The sequence below is a fragment of the Lepidochelys kempii genome, chromosome 11, assembly GCF_965140265.1.
Source record: "Lepidochelys kempii isolate rLepKem1 chromosome 11, rLepKem1.hap2, whole genome shotgun sequence".
Taxonomy (NCBI): domain Eukaryota; kingdom Metazoa; phylum Chordata; order Testudines; family Cheloniidae; genus Lepidochelys; species Lepidochelys kempii.
This window is the reverse complement of record NC_133266.1, coordinates 60,369,787-60,389,823: the sequence shown is the minus strand read 5'-3', so window position 1 is coordinate 60,389,823 and position 20,037 is coordinate 60,369,787. Positions and strand designations below refer to the sequence as shown.

At 42.8% G+C, this 20,037-nt stretch overlaps 1 protein-coding gene across 7 annotated transcripts in view; it reads left to right on the top strand.

Annotated features, from left to right (window-relative positions):
• The first annotated feature begins 2,270 nt into the window (after positions 1–2,270).
• Positions 2,271–20,037, top strand: part of ICA1L (islet cell autoantigen 1 like) — a 55,344-nt gene continuing 37,577 nt past the window's right edge. For 2 of the 7 annotated variants that reach the window (XM_073306462.1, XM_073306455.1), the window contains exons 1-4: positions 2,271–2,484; positions 4,311–4,372; positions 6,959–6,997; positions 13,033–13,198. In XM_073306462.1, coding sequence (XP_073162563.1) covers positions 2,479–2,484; positions 4,311–4,372; positions 6,959–6,997; positions 13,033–13,198 — 273 coding nt within the window. In that variant the 5' untranslated portion in view covers positions 2,271–2,478. Of the gene's footprint in view, positions 2,485–3,015; positions 3,098–4,310; positions 4,373–6,958; positions 6,998–11,247; positions 11,327–13,032; positions 13,199–20,037 lie in introns of those variants that run through there. The other 5 variants (XM_073306459.1, XM_073306456.1, XM_073306457.1 and 2 more) reach the window with 5 other exon arrangements.

The following is a 20,037-nucleotide window of genomic DNA, read 5'->3' as shown; positions in this document are numbered from 1 at the left end:
AGTTTTAAATAATTATCAAATAGTGTACCAATCAAAAAAGGCCCACTTGAAATGACAGTATTATGATCCATTGTGTTTAGTGTAAGTGGTCACCTTCGGATTACACTCGGGTTGTAGTTCAAAAGGTTCAGGGTTGGTTTTTTTTTAATTTAGAAAAGCACTATAACTTGCCCAACGTTATAAAATGATACTGATGTAATCCTGTAACATCTGGTATCTCCCCTGCTCTCTACTCAGTTTACATTCAGAGTCTATCTAGAGATTAAGGGAAATTGTTTAACTGGCCTTGAAAATGTTTTACAGATTCTGTTAAGGTCCTATGCTCTAATTTACAAAGATCTTTATGAAGCAGTTTTTCCAAGAGTATGTGTGTTTACCTCTTTCATCATACCAACTTGAATGGTCAGTTTGAGCTGATTTTAAAATATGGAACAAATAGTGAATGAATTCTTGGAACACAATGAAAATTCTCTGGAACCAAGGATGCTTGAGTATCCCAGCTGAAGATGATTCTACTTCTTACAAATATTTTTTGCATATTTTTCTTGTACAATTTTGTGTGTCCTAACTACACAAGCAGACCAATGAACTATATAAATAGACTGGGAAATAGTTTGTTTCTTTAACAACAAGGTGAATGACAAGTGATCATATTGCAGCATTTACTCATTTTTGCCTGAGTGAGGACTATAGGATTTGCAATTAAAAGTGCCTTTTAACTTTTGGATAGGAAAGAAGTGCCATGTCAAATTTTTACTTTGTTCCTGTTTTAAGTTAAAAATGATTTCCTTTCTTCTATACCTAGTCTAATCGATAGCCTGTTTGTGAGTTTCTTTTTTGAAGTTGGCATTAAAAAAAAAAAGGAGAATTCTAGTGCTGGTTTCCTTTTAAGGCCTGATCCTGCAAGTTATTGTACATAAGCACAGGGTCTGGCCATGGAAACTTGCAGGATTGGGGCTGTAGTGTGGAATAAATCAATAGTTTGAGAATACTGGACTGGATTTATGACAATTCCATAAAGATATTCAACTAAGTTCACTGCTGTGAGGACAGAATTGTATAGCTCACTATTCTTTCACAAATCTTGCTCTAAGAATCACAATTTTGGTCAATTTCTTAACTGAAAAGTCTTTAAAATTGTTTTTGATTTTTCTTATACATTTAGTTACATTGAAAACTTTAAGCAGTTAGCAAAGGTTTGCTAGCAGAAGCTGTCTCTTAGTATACATCAAATAATATTGTACTGGAAAGTATAGAGCAATATTTTAAAGCGGTCATTTAGAACAAGAGGCTGCCTACTTCGTTTTTTGGCATAGAGCAATACTTAAGTTTTGTGTTCATTGTTTTTTTTCCACTTGACTTTCCTCGTTTCTCATTTTACCTCAGAGGTACATCTTTTGCTCAGGAAGATTTTTGTTGAATGCAAGGAGAAGAACAGCAGGATGTCTCCCTCCCCATTTTAAACGTCATGTTTTCAGAGCTCCCTTAACTGGAACACAAATATTGGGGGGAATATGTGAAATTTTAAATGTCACTGGAACACACAGTGCATACACCTATTACCTTTGGAACTGGTCACCATCTTCAGAATTAAACAGGGCCATAAGTACTCCATAGGATTTGGAATGACAGTGGAGATGACTTTCTCAAACCAAAATTAATTCCAGGTTAGCTTTCCATCAGGCATCTCTGCTTGGGCCTGTGCTATTAGCTCTCACTTTAATGCCTATATAGGAGACAAGGAGAAAACTTATATCTTATCTTTCCCCGTCCTTATGGTTGGTTGACACGATTAGGCAATGCCATGTCTCCATTAGAGTGGAAGCTTCAAAGGGCAGAGCCCTTGTCCTCTTACTTGCCTGTAAAGCCCCCTGTACCCTTGAGCAAACAACCACCACCAGAGGAGAACATGACAACGTTAACTTCAACTAAGGCGAGATTAAATATCTGCGGGCACATGTACCCTTTCCCCCCACAGTAGGTCACGCACCCATTCTATATACAGCTGGTACCACTGAAATGCAGCCCCCTCTGGGTGTCAGGGCAGCAGCCAGACAGCACAGTGGGGGCGGGTGCCCGAGGAATGGGTGTGGGGCCTACTGGCGCCGGCGGGCGGAACCAGGTGTTCTGCAGGTTGGGGTCACGCATGCCCCCCGTTCCCCACCAGCCCGTGTCAGTCAGTCAGTCAGTCAGTCAGTCAGGCGAGGCGGGGCGGGGCGGGGCGGGGTGGGAGTACAATGGCCCCTCCCTCCCCTCCGCCACCTGACCTGCTCCGTCGTGACAGACAGTCCCGACCGGTCTCGAGTGCTCGGAGGCGGGGCGGCCCACCTGGTCCCAGGGAGGCTCCGGCACCCGATCCAGGGCGGCTTGCGGCTCCCTATTACGCTGGGTGGGGGGCCAACGGGCCGGAACCGTCAGCCGCCCCGGCTGCTTCGGGCATCGCCTCGCGGACTCCTGTCACCGGCCCCCGCAGGCTGCATGGCGGTGAGTGACTGTCCGTGGCCGTACACCGGGCTGGGGAGGTGGAGACGGCTTCCTGTCTCCGCCGCCCCGTGCGCGCCCTCTTCACTGCCCGTTGCCGCCGCCCTGCTCGCTGCCCGTTATGCCCCCCACGCATACACACAGCACGCGCCGCTCCCCTCGCTGCCCGTTACCGGCCCCGCCCCGCCCCATACACACAGCACGCGCCGCCCGGCTCGCTGCCCGTTATTCTCCACAGCCTCAGAGCACGCGCCCCCCTCGCTGCCCGTTACCGCCTCCCGCCAGCCCCCAGCCTGCCCCAGGAATGTCAGTTACTGCTCCCGCCAGGACTCCCTCAGTGACATTTACTGTGCCCTCCAAAATCTTAGTGCCCCCACAGCATTCCCCCTCCATGCCCGTTCATGCCCTCCCCCCTGCAACCTAGCACCTCATCACTGCCCGTTACTGTTCCCCCAACAGATAGCGCCGCATCACTGCCAGTTACTGCCACTCATATGTGTGCCTGCCCTCAGCAACTTCTTTTTCTTCTCCTAGGTACCAGGGCCCTTCCACCCCAAATTTCCACTGCGGCCCTTTAGAGTGACCAGACAGCAAGTGTGAAAAATCGGGACAAGAGGTGAGGGGTAATAGGAGCCTTCGTAAGAAAAAGATCCCAAAATTGTGACACCTGGTCACACTAGGGCCGTTAGCTGCAGAGTGTAAAAGGGGATTTCATTTCCACTGGGGACGAATGAAGCACATATTTTGATGTGCTAGTAGGAGGAAGGTTGAAAGAGCTCAGGCTATTGCTACTTGGCATCTCTCTCATTTGAACAACATTTAACATATGCCTTCAAACTACTGATCAGATATCAACTACTGCTACTAATATTTCTACAGCATCTACAGCTCTCAATGGGACTAGAGACCCAGTGTGCTGGGGTCTGTACTAACAAGTATGAAGAGACAGTGGTAGGGTGACCAGATATCCTGATTTTATAGGAAGTTTGGAGTTTGTGGGCTTTTTCTTATATAGGCACCTATTACCCCCCACCCCAATTTTTTATACTTGCTATCTAGTCACCCTACACTGTGGGTATGTCTACAGTGCAGTATAAACACAAGATTTGAACTGAAACCTAACCTCCTCCCCCCACCCCCCTTGCATCTACACACAAATCACTCTAATCCAGGGCTAAGCAGCCACATTTTGGGAGTACACTAAGTAGTCTGGGTATGGATGGCTGGACACAAGCTTGCATAATACAGTATAGACACTGGAACCCCATGCTGGGACACAGGATTCAACAATTCCTAAACTGGGGCTATAAATGAGTGTCAACGCTCAAGCCCTAGGTTAACAACAGACATATAATTTAAAGTCTAACAGAACACTCTTAAAACAGAAGTTTGCCGAAAATTATAGATGATAATCTCAAATTTCTCAGGACTTTTAAGCACTTTTGATTGTCTTTGGGACAATGTTTGGGGCTGTTAAAACCTGGTGCATTCCCTATGTGAGCTTTTGGGTGTTTTCACATACATGGACGCACACAATCACCTTCACATCCTAAAACTAAAGAAAGTAAGAAGGCTGATACATCTCACAGGTAATGAAAAATAGAAAATGAAAAATAAGATACTTAAAATTTTAGGAGTTCACAAATTCTTCAGTTCTCACAGTCTTCTGGACTCCCATGGAATAGGTCTGGAACTGTAGTCAGGGAGTTAGATCGTGATGTTCTGCTGGCACCGTGCTTCTTGTTAGCAGGCCTTATTTGGGGGCCTGGAAAGACTGGTCAAATGTTGGCATAGACTGTTAATTGATGTTATGACTTCCTCTCACTAAGGTGATCAGTCTTGATGATTCTGGAACATCGGTCTTCCATGAAATAGCTTGTTTACCTGAAAGGTGAGGTTTCTCAGCCTTATCCTGATTCTTATGATTTACGAGTTTCACTTGGTCCACCTTGCAGCTCCTCCCTCCAAGGTCTTTTGACAGATCAGGTGCAAGGCCTATTATGAAGCCATACAACTCAATCTAGTTAAGTTTGAATTAGGTCATTGTTAGCAAGTGTCAACTTGGAAAAGGCCTTTTTAAGCCAGCAGTTTTTAAAATATTTGATATTTTCAATATCACGATAACTACTGGTTTGTAGCCCTCCAAAATATGAAAAATCCTGACACATAAAACCCACTTTTGAGGAAGCTGGCGTGGTCTTATCAGAGTCAAATGTTTTAAAAAGTCATGTCACCAGTTATCAGAAAATTCAATATAAAACTCCTATAAAAATAACTAATGAGAAAACCCTTAACATAACAAAGCCAGTTCCTCAAACATTCATTCATCCATCCATCATCAAATGAAAAATAATCCAGACTTATGATAAATGTAATCAAGGCAATTATGATGCTAGTCCTATTTTGGAACAGGGCTATCGCTCAATTTATCTTCTAAAATCTAGATTTTTATAGAGCAAAGTTACTTTAAAGCTTATAAGTTTTAATTAACTGTTTCAAGCTATGACTCTGAAATCTGACAACTGGGTTTTAAAAACTTGATTGTAACTTCATTGCACATTTCCTTGCCAGCTAATTGAATCTTGGTAACTTGTACCAATGACAAAGAGACCTGTTGCAAGTTACTGAATTCTGCAAACTATCAAGTGAACAAAAATAAAAACATTCATGATGCATCATCTGTTTTCGTCAGTTATAGTTTAATTAGTACTGTATAATGTACTGGTAATATCCCTGCATATTGTTCTTAATAATTGAAGACCCTATCTGCTATCACATCTTTGGGAAGTTTAGTTTAATTTAGTAATTTACTAGTACAAACTAAACAAGGATTAAATGGGCTTAAGTGCATCTGCATTAGGGGGCATCATTTATTTAACTACACAGACTTCAAATTAATTTAGTTAAAACTGTACAACTTTTCTAATATAGACAAGTCCTAAATATTGGGCAAATAGATGCACATTGGGTAAATGTCAATATGTATTTGTATAAAACCACACTGACTCTACTCATTAGGTTTGCTTCATTTGAGTGTGCAATCAGTTTTCTCTTTTAAAAATAAAAAAAAGTCCCAGAGATGATGTATGTGGAAAGCCTATCTACAGAACAGGTGAGACATTTAATGAATGTTCCTAGGGCTAGAGTTTTTTTCTACATGATTTTTCTGTGGAGAATTTTGTTGTAGAAAGGAATCAAGGATGAGAAAAAAGTTTTCCAAAAGGTAAAGAACAAACACTTCTTTTAAACCTCATGCCGTTCTAAGTTTCATGAATCAGCACCGTGTTTCTCAGTGCCACCAGCTTCCTTCTCTCTGGTAAAATAACAAGGAGTCCTTGTGGCACCTTAGAGACTAACAAATTTATTTGGGCATAAGCTTTCGTGGGTTAGAACCCACTTCATCAGATGCATGGAATGAAAATACAGGAGCAGGTATAAATACATGAAAGGATGGGGGTTGCTTTACCAAGTATGAGGTCAGTCTAATGAGATAAATCAATTAACAGCAGGATAGCAAGGGAGGAAAAATAACTTTTGAAGTGGTAAGAGAGTGGTGAGCTGTAGCTCACGAAAGCTTATGCTCTAATAAATTGGTTAGTCTCTAAGGTGCCACAAGTCCTCCTTTTCTTTTTGCGAATACAGACTAACACGGCTGTTACTCTGAAACCTGCCATTACAGACAGTTGACAAGAAGGTGTGAGTAACGGTAGGGAGAAATTAGTATTGGGGAAATTAAGTTTAGGTTTTGTAATGACCCAACCTAAACTTAATTTCCCCAATATTAATTAAACTAGTTTTCCAACCCAAAAGAATATGAGATTTCAGAAATTTTCCCATCCCAAAATGGGACAAAAAGTCAAAATATCAAATAGTTGTGAACTAATAATTCAAAAAAAATTCAGATTGGATCAATTGAAATGTTTCATTCTGACTTTTTATTCCACCTTTTTCCCCCTTTAAATTAATGTACATTTTGAAACAGAAAGTAGTTTAAAAAAAAAACTTTTTGGTTTAGAAAATGTTGAAACATCCCATTTCAACAATTTGAAATTTATTTCGACCTGGGAAATTAACTGAAACTGACCTTTTCCCATGAGCAGTTTTGGTTTTGATGAATTGTCATTTTCCAACAAAAAAACACTTAGTAGAAAAATTCCCAACCAACTGTAGTTTTAATTTCTTACTCCCACAACCCTGAAGCTTGATTTTCTGTAAGTTCTGAGCAAGGTTAGATAAGTGTGAGTTTTCTTGTCTCTCTCTTCAGAAATATTGTTTTATGTCAAGTCCCCTTCTTCCCTCCTGTAACCTTACCCCGGACCATGGTATCCTGCCCAACATATAAGAAATTTCTTTTTATTGCTCTTTGATGATTCAGCTTTCAGTTGCTGTTCCTTCTCTGTACTAAATGTGCTTTTTCTGGAATGATGTGGTGGAAGTGAAAAGAAGAGAAAAAAATTTTTTTTGTCTATTTCCATAGGTGTAACAATAACCACATCAGAATGGATAACCATCCTAGGTGAGTCAGGAATGTGTTACCTTATAGCAATATACAATACCCAGAAGAAAAATATTGCTGAAAAAAAGAGAGCCTTATTTAAAAATTTTAGCATTATCCTTCCTGGGGAAAAAAGGCTGTAAAAAGACTGCACATGGTTTATAATATTATAAGAAACAAAATAATCTTTTAAAAAATGTTTACTTTGTGTAATTTCTTTTCTGACTATCCCTCTTTATCTCCCGTCCTATGCATTGAATTTGTTTTCTTGGTGACTCCACCACAACATGAGTGTTCCCTGATCTTGAAGTGATTTACAAGAAGTGACCTGAAAAGTGTTTCAGGTAGCACAGCCATGTGGAAAAGAGGAAAGCTTCACACTGTTTTTGAGCCAAAGCAATAACATAGTCTTGAAAATTATATATATTTTTAAAAGGTATTTCTCCCGTCACCTTAGATTAATACAGGCTACAAAATTATTTCCTGAAATGGTTTTGAAGATTACATTTTTTTCAAAAAACAAAGGCTAGTTTTGGCTAGGGCACAAATACTATCTCTTTCCCATCTTATTTGATGTTCCACCATACCTCTCCTCCAGTATCCAGCCACCGTTCTTTAGTTTAAACAGTCTTCCGTATAAAAGTTCTCCTAGGCTGAGTCCACACTGTATAAAAGAATTGTGACAAGTGACCCCCTGGATCCCTTCTCAACTGGTATTGAAGTAATTTGCCTTGCTGATGTGGACAGGGTCAACACCTATTGCAGGAAGCAACACACCAGATAGACTTACACCATCAGAACTTGCAGCCTGGGTTCCACGGGCAAAGTCTGTTCTAGTGTGTCAGCCTTAGCTTTGATATTCCCTTTTTATTTTGCTTTTGTCAACCTAAATCTTTATTTTAGTCAGGGGTGAAAGTAAAATGGAGCTCTTACCAGTTCAGGGCCATCTCCTCCTCCCTCCCCTCCCCGGAAGGGGTGGGGCCTCAGGCGGAAGGGGCTGGGCTAGGGTCAGCATCCCCCAGCCAGCCCATCTGCACTGCCTGGCCCACGTCACCGGGGACTCCAGCGGTGATTTAAAGGAGCAGCAGCGGCCAGAACTCCGGGCCTTTTAAATTGCGGCCCGGGGGCAGCTATTTCTTTTGCCACTCCCCCGTTGGCGGCGGGGGGGGGGGGGCACAAAAGGGGAAACAACAATAAAGCGCTGCCATGGCAGCGCTTTAAGGACCCTGCTTAAAGTGCTGCCGCAGCAGTGCTTTAATGTCACTGCCCCTTTTGCGCCCCCCATTGACGACCCGGCAGCACTTTAAAGTCAGAGGTACGGGCCGGTATTGGCGGCTACTTTTTACCAGTATGCCGTACCGGCCCGTACCGCCTTACTTTCACCCCTGATTTTACCATTCTGCATTTATGTTCCTGAAGGAGATTTTTTTTTCATGTTTGCTTTATAGGAATTCATCTATTCTATATGGCTGCATACGCTGTTTACATAGTTACATCCCAGTCAGGCAAACATGCAAACACATGAATGGTCCCAATGAAAATTGTGCAGTGTTAAACATATACATAACTGTTTGCAGGATTGGGGCTTCAAACATTAATCCTGCAAGCTGATCTGTGCAGATGGACCCCTATGCCCATGTGGAGTCTTGCTGAAGCGGATAGGAAACTGCACAGAGTAGTTTGCAGGATAGGGCCTTTAATAAAAGTGACAGTTACTTTTTGGTAGAAATAGCCCTAGTTAGGTCTTTATGAACATCGTTTGAGAAACAGAGAGATGCTCAGTATCATGGTTACTGGGCACCTCTGTCCCCTTTCTGGTCTCTCCAAGTGTATGCCCACAAGAATTTGGTCAACCCTGGGATGGAATTCTACAAATCTCTCATAAATGGACCAAGTTATTGGCTACAATACCCTATGTATCAACTGTTCTTACTCTGCAGGACCAACTGAGTTCAAACACCTGCAGTTCTCCTCTTTGGGAGTCTCTGATCAATGGCATACTGTAATAAAACTGTCAAAACATACATATTATGTATTTTAACAGTAGAAAAAATGCCTTTAAGGAAATAAATTTAAAACAGTCTACACATTTCTGTCTTATCTAAAATCTTATTGTCACCTAATGGTAAACTAGGCAGACTTAACTTCTTCCAACACACTCAGTAGGTCCTTGTGTCTTAGTGTGGTCCCCGAAACAACTCTCTTTCCCCCTTCTTTTGAAAGGGCAATCCTAGGTAAACTTGCCACATCTCTTTTGATCTCCTGTGTTCCCAAGCTTTTCCTTTCTGGGCATTGTCGCTTTACTCTCAAATGTGTGCTGAGAAGTGACTTATTTTGAGCCATTCTTTCCTATCCTCTCTGTTTTTCACATGCTATTAAAACTAAATCAATATACTCATACATTAAACATCCCAATAACCAGGTCAACATGCAGTATTCATAAATTACAGAGCAGTTCCAAATCAGTCACATCTAATAACCTGCAGGATCAGGCCTCAAGAGCCATAGTATCCAGTAGTGCTAATCTGCAATGCAAAGCACATCTGATCTAGTTTCTAAATCAAGCTTGCGTGTATCAATTGGAGATGTTGTGCCTGGCATCATTTTACAAGGCTTCTCGAATTGCAGGTTTCAAATAACGGCTTCTTCTAATACAATATCTGACAGGATCTTAAAGTTGTGAAGCTGTTTAGACTCTCTCGTCTTTATTTAAGATAAATATACTGAAAAATGATATGGCAATGACAGATGGTTAGCCCTGATCCTCTAGAGCCACCTAACATATGTGCATGTCCACAGGCTTTAATTTCTTCATTAAAAATTACAATATCTTCTTTATTATATAGACATGTTTAGCATTTGGTGTTGTTACCAGTTCCAAACAGTACAATCAACTGTCCACATATCTAAATAGTTGTAAGATATCTGGGACTATTCTATGCAAGTTTAATAATCCTATTATAGCTTTGTTTTTGTTTTTTCAGTCCCACTCTTGCTAGTGTTCCCTATCTATCCTGGCATGTTCTAGATATGGTTTAAGATAATAGGGGCTATGTCACATAAATATTTAAACAAGTCAAGAGGTGGATGTGTCTGACAAAGAATGAAAATTTGGTGCTCACTATTTCATTTCTGTTCTTTGAAAGGACTTGCCTGCAAATCTGATTTTTTTTCACAATACAGGAGCTGAGGGATCTATAGTATAGTTTCTCTAATGATTTACTATGCCATTTCATTTAAGCCTTGACAAAAAAAATACTATCTAGAGTTTATATAAAATATGTAGTTAGTTAGTGCAGCCTTGGAATATATAATTGTGATGGCCTCTAGAGTGGGTGGCTCTTCCTTACACTACCCCCATTCCACATCTGTACAACTACTTCTGTGTTGCTGTGGAGAATGGACATTAATAATGGACCAGAGGCACCAACTTTCTAATGTGCTGGGGGAGCTCGACCCCTGCTCTGCTCCAGGCCCTGCCCCCACTCCACCCTTTCCCCAAAGCCCTACCCCAGCCCTGGCTCTTCCCAACCCCCACTCCGCCCCCTCCCCTGAGCATGCCCCGCCCTCACTCCTCCCCTCCTGGCCATCGCGGAACAACTGATCGTGGTGGAAGGGAGGGGGAGGCACTGATTGGCAGAGCCGCTGGCAGGTGGGAGGTGCTGGGAGGAGGAGGCAGAGCTGATTGGGGTGCTGCTGGTGGGTGCTCAGCACCCACCATTTTTTTCCCCCTGGGTGCTCCAGCCCTGGAGCACCTATAGAGTCAGTGCCTAGCTGATGCACACCCCCTTTTGAAGAACAGAAATTAATCAGCCAGATTTCTTTCCCCTATCCCTGATAAAACAGAATTAATGTTAGGTTGTTTTAAAAGGATGATCCAAATTGATCCAGTTGCCTAGCTGGGATTATTTTGGTCTAAGGATATGTCTTCACTGTAGAGTTAATCAGGTTATCTAGCCTCAAGTTAACTTTTCTTAAATTAGCCTACATCGAGTGAGAGTGGCCACACTCTGAAATAGCATTTGAGCTGTAGAGTGGTCATTTTAGCAGCTGACAAGTTGTACTAACTCCAGTTGTAGCCTGTATCCCGACAGGCCGGGCAACTCCAGTTACAAGCACCCCCACACTCAAGGGTTTTTGTGTACAGATGGGACTTGAATTGGGGCACCAGTCAAGGTATAATTCTAACTTCTCTAACTCAGCAGTGAAGACAAGCCTTAATTGTCCTGTGAATTACAAGAGAGGTGCAGCTGTATGCAGTTACAACATTGTAAAGTTAGATGAACTTTGTTTAAATGAGACAGATGCTTAATCAGAATGAATTGGACTCTACCAGATTGTCCCAATTAGGTGAGTTATGCTAAAGAATGCTGAAGAAATCATAAACTATGACAAATTTCATTTAGCTTTGTTCTTTTTGTGTGTGTATTGTATCAGTTTGGCAACTAAATTATTTTTATACAAAATTAAAACATGTAAACATTGCAAACCTGTGAAATGTCTTCCAATGGACTCTCTAGTGAAAGTCAACCAATACTTGTCACGTCTTCACATGAGATCTGAACTGGTGTGATTTTGGAGAACCTGAAAGATAAAAATTTTGAGGCAAGTTATGTCCCTTTGACTGTGTTATTTGGGGCAGTCATGATAGGTGCCGACTCTGCAGATGCTCTGGGACTGGAGCACCCATTGAACCGGCAGCCCCTCAGATCAGCTCCTCCCCCACTCCTCTCAGCGCCTCCCGTCCACTGCAATCAGCTGTTCAGCGGTGTGCAGGAGGCTCTGGAGGGAAGGGGGAGAGCAGGGGCAGGAAGAAGGCAGGGGAAGGGGTGGAATGGGGCAGGAAGAGGAGGGGTGTGAGTGGAACGGGGGTGGGAAGAGGCAGGGTGGGGGCTTGGGCGAAGGGGTTGGAGTGGGGGTGGGGCCTGGAGCAGAGCGAGAGTCCAGCATCCCTGGGGGAAATCACAAAGTCGGCGCCTCTGGCATTGAGTATATATTTCATGAACAGATGTGTTTTTTGTTGAGTCAGTTGGAAATTACCTTTAAACCTTTGAAAGCATGCTAACATTCAATATACCAAACAGCTATAAAGACAAAACACTGATATAATTTCTATTGAATGAAAATCAGTTATCTGAGCTGTTGAGCCAAAAAGTTCCCTCATTTAGTTTTTACAGTGCCTATATTCAACACATTTTAAAGTAGCTAGGAATTCTGAGCTTTGTTTAGTCAGTGGCCATAAGCAGAACCACCATGTCCTGTGAAAAGAAAAGGAGTACTTATTTATTTGAGCATTAAGTGAAGTAGCTATGTATAGGGTAGAAAATTGGAAGTTTACAGATACCTGCAACATTGTACATACAGCTGGTTGCATTTTTTTTTTTAAAATAAACCTTTTTCTCCCATTGGAAAATATGGGTTTGTCAAAATTGAACTTTCCTCTGGGAAAGTTGAGTTCTGCAATTTTTTTCCTTTCTTTCAGAAATCAAAACATTTTTTTTTTGAGAAAAGTGAAATGTCAGCTCCAAAAGGAAAATCATTTTGAACTGTCTATTTAAAAGTAAAGAGTATTATTTCAAATTGATATTTTGATAATATTTTTAAATTAAAATAATTATTTCTTAAAAATAAAATTCTTAAAATAGTTTTTGCAAAATAACATTGTCAAAATGGTAATTTTTCAGACCTTTTTGTTTTGTGAAAATTTGAGTTCCTATCCCAGTTTGGAATGAAAACAAATAATGAAATATCAAAATTCCTTTCCATATAGCTCTAATTGTACTAATCACTTTCAAGCTATGCTGCAGTAAATAGTCCTAATGATTAAAAATATGTAAGTACCAATTCAGACATCATTATGATGGACTATGGGGCTTTCATACGAACTAGACATAACGCACAAATAGATTTCAAAGAGCATTCAGAAAGTACTATGTCAGCACTGATTGGCTAAATTGTTTTGCATTGGTAATACTTTATTAATTTCTTGCTTTGTTGAATACATAGTAAATTGTTGAAACAATTCTTTGGTCTGTTTACTAATCTTTTTCTCATAGTCACTCCAAGGATACCAATGGAAAATATAGGTCAGAAGACCAGTCTGTAGTCAGCAGAATGCAGAAGAAATACTGGAAGACAAAGCAAGTCCTAATCAAAGTTACAGGAAAGAAAGAAGACGAGCATGTGGTTGCATCTGATGCAGAGCTGGATGCCAAACTGGAGGTAAATGTAAGGATAATGTGACCATGTCTATACTACAAACTTTGGTTGATGCAAGTTACATTGCTGTATAGCCACCAAAGTCTGTGTATTGCTCATGTGCATGCATACCTAGCTGCTTGCGTCAGCACTGCGCATATTCTCTAGGTGTAATTGTGTTGATGTAAAGTACAGTGCACCACGGGTAGGTATTTCAGGGTGCCTCACGCTGCTGTTTGACACGATATCTTTTGGGAACTTTTCGCAATGTGTTGTGGGACAGAAATGAATTGCTGAGGAATGTCTGGGAGCTAGGGGTCAGGTTCCCAGAATGCAACTTACTCCATCCCATAATTTGTGCCTTTTTTTTTTTTTAAATCCCACAAACCTGTGCAGTACATTTTGGTGTCCACCATCTCAGACAGAAGCATGGTGCTCTGCATTGCTCTCACGAATGTTGCAAATACAGGACACACTCAGACATCCAGGAAGTACCACAAGAACATGAGGGACATGATAATTTCTTCTTGGACATTTTGCAGAGGAACATCTCAGAAAATAATTCAAGGTGGTTGACGGTGTTCATGGAGCAGCTACATACAGTGCAGTACTGCTTCTGGGTCCATGAACTGAGCACTGACAGGTGGGATCGTATCATAATGCAGGCTTGGGACAATGAGCAATGGCTGCAGCATTTTCTGATGTGAAAAGCCACATTCCTGGATCTGTGTTCTAAGCCACCTCAACCCTCTAGCGCAGGGACACCAGAATGAGAGTTGTACTGGCAGTGGAGAAATTAATTGTGATCCCGCTCTGGGAGCCTGCAATACTGGATTGCTACCAGTCAGTGGGAAATTATTTTAGAGTTGGAAAATCCACAGTGGGGGCTGTCATCATGCAAGCGTTTAGGGCCATTATTTGTCTGCTGGTATGCAGGACTGTGATTATCTGCAATATTCAGGACATAGTGGATGGATTTATAGCAGTGAAGTTCCTGAACTGGACTGAGGGCAATAGATGGCATGCACATTGCTTTTTTGGCACCAGCCCACCTTGCCATAGAGTTCAACAGAAAGGGCTACTTTTCTATAGTTATCCAAGTGTTGATGGATCACTGGGGACCCTTCCCTTCACTGATATTGATGTGGGCTGGTCAAGGAAGGTGAATGATGCTCACATCTTCAAGAATACAGGACTGTTGAGAAAGCTGCAAACAGGCATGTTGTTTCCGGATCAGCAGATTACCTTTGGGGATATTGAAACTCCAATAGTGATTTGAGGGACCCAATCTACCCTTTGCTGATGAAGCTATACATGAGCCCCAAGCCTCAATAGCATCAAGGAAAGATTCAATGACTGACTCAGGTGTAGAATGACTGTTGAATGTGATTTTGGTAGATTGAAGGAATGCTGGCACTGCTTACTCAGTAGATTGGGTCTCAGTGGAGAAAAATATCCCAATGGTTGTAACTGCCTGATGTGTCCTGTGTAACATCTGTCAGGCAAAGGGGGAAAAGCTGCTGACTGGGAGGAGGTGGAGAAGCTGTCTGCTGACTTTGAACAGCCAGACATGGGCTATTACAAGAGCCCAATGTACAGCTATGCCCCTGAAGGAGGATTTGAAACCACACTAACAGTCAGCCACAGTGGTGTTCTGTGATGGACTGTCCTTTGGGGCTTTGAAATGGGGCTTTGAAATTGGAAAGACAGCAATAATTTCTTTCCATTTCATTGCACAAATGTAGTCCATTGTGGTGATGCATACACTAGCTGTGGCTCTCACATAATTGTGAAGCTGTGGTTTTCTTTGCTGTCCCCCCCGTATGGAATGGTGGGGGTAAGGAGGTGGCCTATGATGCCACATGGAATGTGGGGAGGGGGGTTGTAGGGAGTTGCTACTGTGGAGTTCTCCAAGGACTGCAAAAAGTGGAGAGGCCAGGATTTTTGGACATGTAGGTCAATCAGGGTCTGCATCATTTGGGTTTGCTGCCTGAAAAGACCCATTATGTCCTGATGCATCTTCCTCTCCTTTTCCTGCTGGGATTCCTGGGCCTGTCTCCCTTCTTTCCTTCTCCATACTGTCTGACATGCCTGGTGTTTGTGGAAACCAATGCTGCATTGGAACACAATCTCACTAAACGTTCTCCCTCATCCTCTTTTTTTCTCCTCCTCATCAGGGTTAGCCATATTGCAGGTGTGGAGGGGACATCCCTCAAAGCTGCAACAGCAGCAACTGTTGCTGATAAAAGCAGACAGATGTATCATTGGATTTACAGTCATACCAGAAAGGGAAAGAAAATTTTCAAACCTCACTTCCCTTAGTCCCATAAAACTTAATAAGACACATTTATTAACACTTTGGCTGTAGAGCGCCTCTGCACAGCACTGCTCCCCAACTCCAGCCATAAAAACTATTGCCTGCTAGGGATGAGTATGGGGGAGGGAACTTCAGTTGCATGAAACAATAGAAGTTCAGTTCTTATTCCATGGCTATAAGTATAAGGCAATGGCATAATTCTTCTGCTCTACTCTGCGCGGATTAGGCCTCAACTGGAGTATTGTGTCCAGTTCTCAGTGCCACATTTCAGGAAGGATGTGGACAAATTGGATAAAGTCCAGAGAAGAGCAACAAAAATGATTAAAGGTCTAGAAAACATGACCTATAAGGGAAGATTGAAAAAATTGGTTTCTATGATTCTGTCCACAGGCAGTGGTGGTTTTAAGCTGATATCTCATTCCTGAAGGCAACAAAGGCACAGAGAGCACAGCTACTACTGGCCTTCTGAAACCACCTGGGCCCATATGCCTCTAGCCTGTGTACTGCAATGGTGCCAATCAAACTCATCACAGAGTGCTGTGGGAAAGTGTCCCACCAAGAAGGAAGAAATAATGCAGCCAGCCTTATCAACCTTTGGAGATTATTAAAGAGTATTTCCATTAAAGTTTCCTCAAGATCTCACTGGAGGATACAAGGGACATCTGCCTGTGTATATAAACAAACTGCTCCACATGGCTTCCCTGGCTTCCCCTCGCCATTTAACTCAACAGGGGAATGAAAAGCAGATGCCAACGCTACCTCTGTTTGTTGTACTGCTACCTCTTTAAATGTAAAGGTTTAAGGAAAAATGTATGTGCACACTTACCCAAGGTCCCAACCCCTTCACTGGGCTTGTCCATGCTCAGCTGCCAGGACTGTGGTGGGGTCTTCAGTAGGTCCTGGCTCATGGGACAGCTGAAGCCCCCCAACTGTCCCCTCCTCTTTCTCTTCATCACTGTTCATGGCAGGACTTTCTGTGTCAGGCTTCTCTAAGGTATCCTGCAGAGTACTGGTGGGATCTCCACCAAGTATGGCATGCAGGCCTTTGTAAAGTAGCACATCTGTGGCTCAGCAGCAGATCGATTGCGGCACTCCCTGGCCTTGTGGTATACTTGGCACAGTTCCTTAGTTTCCATGTGGCACTGCTACTGATCACGGTTATTCCCCTCTGCCTGCATCCTCCATACATTCTGTTTGCAGATGTCCATGTTTCTAGATGCCTCATGGTCTCGGACGCCATCCGATGGTCCAGAGACATCTACATCAAACACATCACCAGCCACCGACACTACCAGGAGGTGTGAGCCAGTACGAAATCGTGCATTAACTACGAGAAAGGGACTGAGAGACTTTTTCCACTGGACCATATGAATTGGAACCATAAATTCACTGAACATTAAATCTCACCAAATGAGGGTAAATCCATCCTCATCGTCTCTACCCCTTTTACTCCATACCTGAACATACCTTATTCCCTGATGCAAGTGCTGGAGGAACCAACGAGGGGCAGAGCTCTTCTTGACCTGCTTCTCACAAACCAGGAAGAATTAGTAGGGGAAGCAAAAGTGGATGGGAACCTGGGAGGCAGTGACCATGAGATGGTTGAGTTCAGGATCCTGACGCAGGGAAGAAAGGAGAGCAGCAGAATATGGACCCTGGACTTCAGAAAAGCAGACTTTGACTCCCTCAGGGAACTGATGGGCAGGATCCCCTGGGAGAACAACATGAGGGGAAAAGGAGTCCAGGAGAGCTGGTTGTGTTTTAAAGAATCCTTATTGGGGTTACAGGAACAAACCATCCTGATGTGTAGAAAGAATAGTAAATATGGCAGGCGACCAGCTTGGCTTAACAGTAAAATCCTTGCTGATCTTAAACATAAAAAAGAAGCTTACAAGAAGTGGAAGATTGGACAGATGACCAGGGAAGAGTATAAAAATATTGCTCGGGCATGCAGGAGTGAAATCAGGAAGGCCAAATCCCACCTGGAAGGTGATGTTAAGAGTAACAAGAAGGGTTTCTTCAGGTACGTTAGCAACAAGAAGAAAGTCAAGGAAAGTGTGGGCCCCTTACTGAATGAGGGAGGCAACCTAGTGACAGAGGATGTGGAAAAAGCTAATGTACTCAAAGCTTTTTTTGCCTCTGTCTTCACGAACAAGGTCAGCTCCCAGACTGCTGCACTGGGCAGCACAGCATGGGGAGGAGGTAACCAGTCCTCTGTGAAGAAAGAAGTGGTTCGGGACTATTTAGAAAATCTGGACGAGCAAAAGTCTGTGGGGCCGGATGCGCTGCATCCGAGTGTGCTAAAGGAGTTGGCGGATGTGATTGCAGAGCCATTGGCCATTATCTTTGAAAACTCATGGCGATCGGGGAGGTCCCAGATAACTGGAAAAAGGCTAATGTAGTGCCCATCTTTAAAAAAGGGAAGAAGGAGGATCCTGGGAACTACAGGCCAGTCAGCCTCACCTCAATCCCTGGAAAAATCATGGAGCAGGTCCTCAAGGAATCAATTCTGAAGCACTTAGAGGAGAGGAAAGTGATCAGAAACAGTCAGCGTGGATTCACCAAAGGGCAAGTAATGCCTGACTAATCTAATTGCCTTCTATGACGAGATAACTGGCTCTGTGGATGAAGTGAAAGCAGTGGACATGTTGTTCCTTGACTTTAGCAAAGCTTTTGACACAGTATTCTTGCCAGTAAGTTAAAGAAGTATGGGCTGGATGAATGGATGATGAGGTGTATAGAAAGCTGGCTAGATTGTCGGGCTCAACGGGTAGTGATCAATGGCTCCATGTCTAGTAGGCAGCCGGTATCAAGTGGAGTGCCCAAAGGGTTGGTCCTCGGGCTGGTTTTGTTCAATATCTTCATAAATGATCTGGAGGATGGTGTGGATTGCACCCTCAGCAAGTTTGCAGATGACACTAAACTGGGAGGAGAGGTAGATACGCTGGAGGGTAGGGATAGGATACAGAGGGCCCTAGACAAATTAGAGGATTGGGCCAAAAGAAATCTGATGAGGTTCAACAAGGACAAGGGCAGAGTTCTGCACTTAGGACGGAAGAATCCCATGCACCGCTACAGACTAGGGACCGAATGGCTCGGCAGCAGTTCTGCAGAAAAGGACCTAGGGGTTACAGTGGACGAGAAGCTGGATATGAGTCAACAGTGTGCCCTTGTTGCCAAGAAGGCCAATGGCATTTTGGGCTGTATAGGTAGGGGCATTGCCAGCAGACCGAGGGATGTGATCGTTCCCCTCTATTCAACATTGGTGAGGCCTCATCTGGAGTACTGTGTCCAGTTTTGGGCCCCACACTACAAGAAGGATGTGGAAAAATTGGAAAACGTCCAGAAGAGGGCAACAAAAATTATTAGGGGACTGGAACATATGACTTTTGAGGAGAGGCTGAGGGAACTGGGCTTGTTTAGTCTGCAGAAGAGAAGAATGTGGGGGGATTTGATAGCTGCTTTCAACTACCTGAAAGGGGGTTCCAAAGAGGACGAATCTAGACTGTTCTCAGTGGTAGCAGATGACAGAACGAGGAGTAATGGTCTCAAGTTGCAGTGGGGGAGGTTTAGGTTGGATATTAGGAAAAACTTTTGCACTAGGAGGGTGGTGAAACACTGGAATGTGTTACCTAGGGAGGTGGTGGAATCTCTTTCCCTAGAAGTTTTTAAGGTCAGGCTTGACAAAGCCCTGGCTGGGATGATTTAGTTGGGGATTGGTCCTGCTTTGAGCAGGGGGTTGGACTAGATGACCTCCTGAGGTCCCTTCCAACCCTGATATTCTATGATAGCCATTATATGAACAACATCCCCCCATATCTCAATGTCTGTACTGAGACCCGTTAACCTTTTACCCCCAATCGGGGACATTGCAGATTATGTATTCCTTACGCCACCTGATCCTAAACCGAACTTCACACCCCTTGATAATCTGTACCTTATTCCCTGATAACCAGAAACCTCTATGCTTAAACTCTGTACCGTTTTCTTTTTATTTTATCATCTTAATAAAATGATTAAATTTGCTTGCAGTGTAGTGGGCAATTCACGCTAACTTGTGTACTTGAATCTCACGTGAATTCTAGTGTAAGAGTGGCATTAATTTCTTACCGATTCTTTTTCAAAAGCAAAAGGCATTATTACAATAAAATACTTTATAGTTAACCATTGTCATTAGTCTGTCTACACATAAATCACTGCATATTTTTAACAAACTATACTGAGCTAATTTAGCTGTTACTGTTTTCTGCATTAACTTAAGTGTAGCATGTAGACTATGCCAGCTAGATTGATGACTAAGGATTTATTTATGAAAGGATTTTGGAATATGCTTTTCTGTTCAGTTTTGAACAGATGCAGCTTTAAAGGCTACCCCTCCATGTGTCTGATTTGATAACTGAAGGCACACTGCTCATGAATTAGGACTAGGGTACATGGATGCCTTAAGTCATTTTTTGGCAGTGTGTGCTCTGAACAAATGTCTGGGGCTTGGGGTGCAGGGATTAGGTGTGCACTGGTGTAATGTAGGTTTATGTGTAACATGATA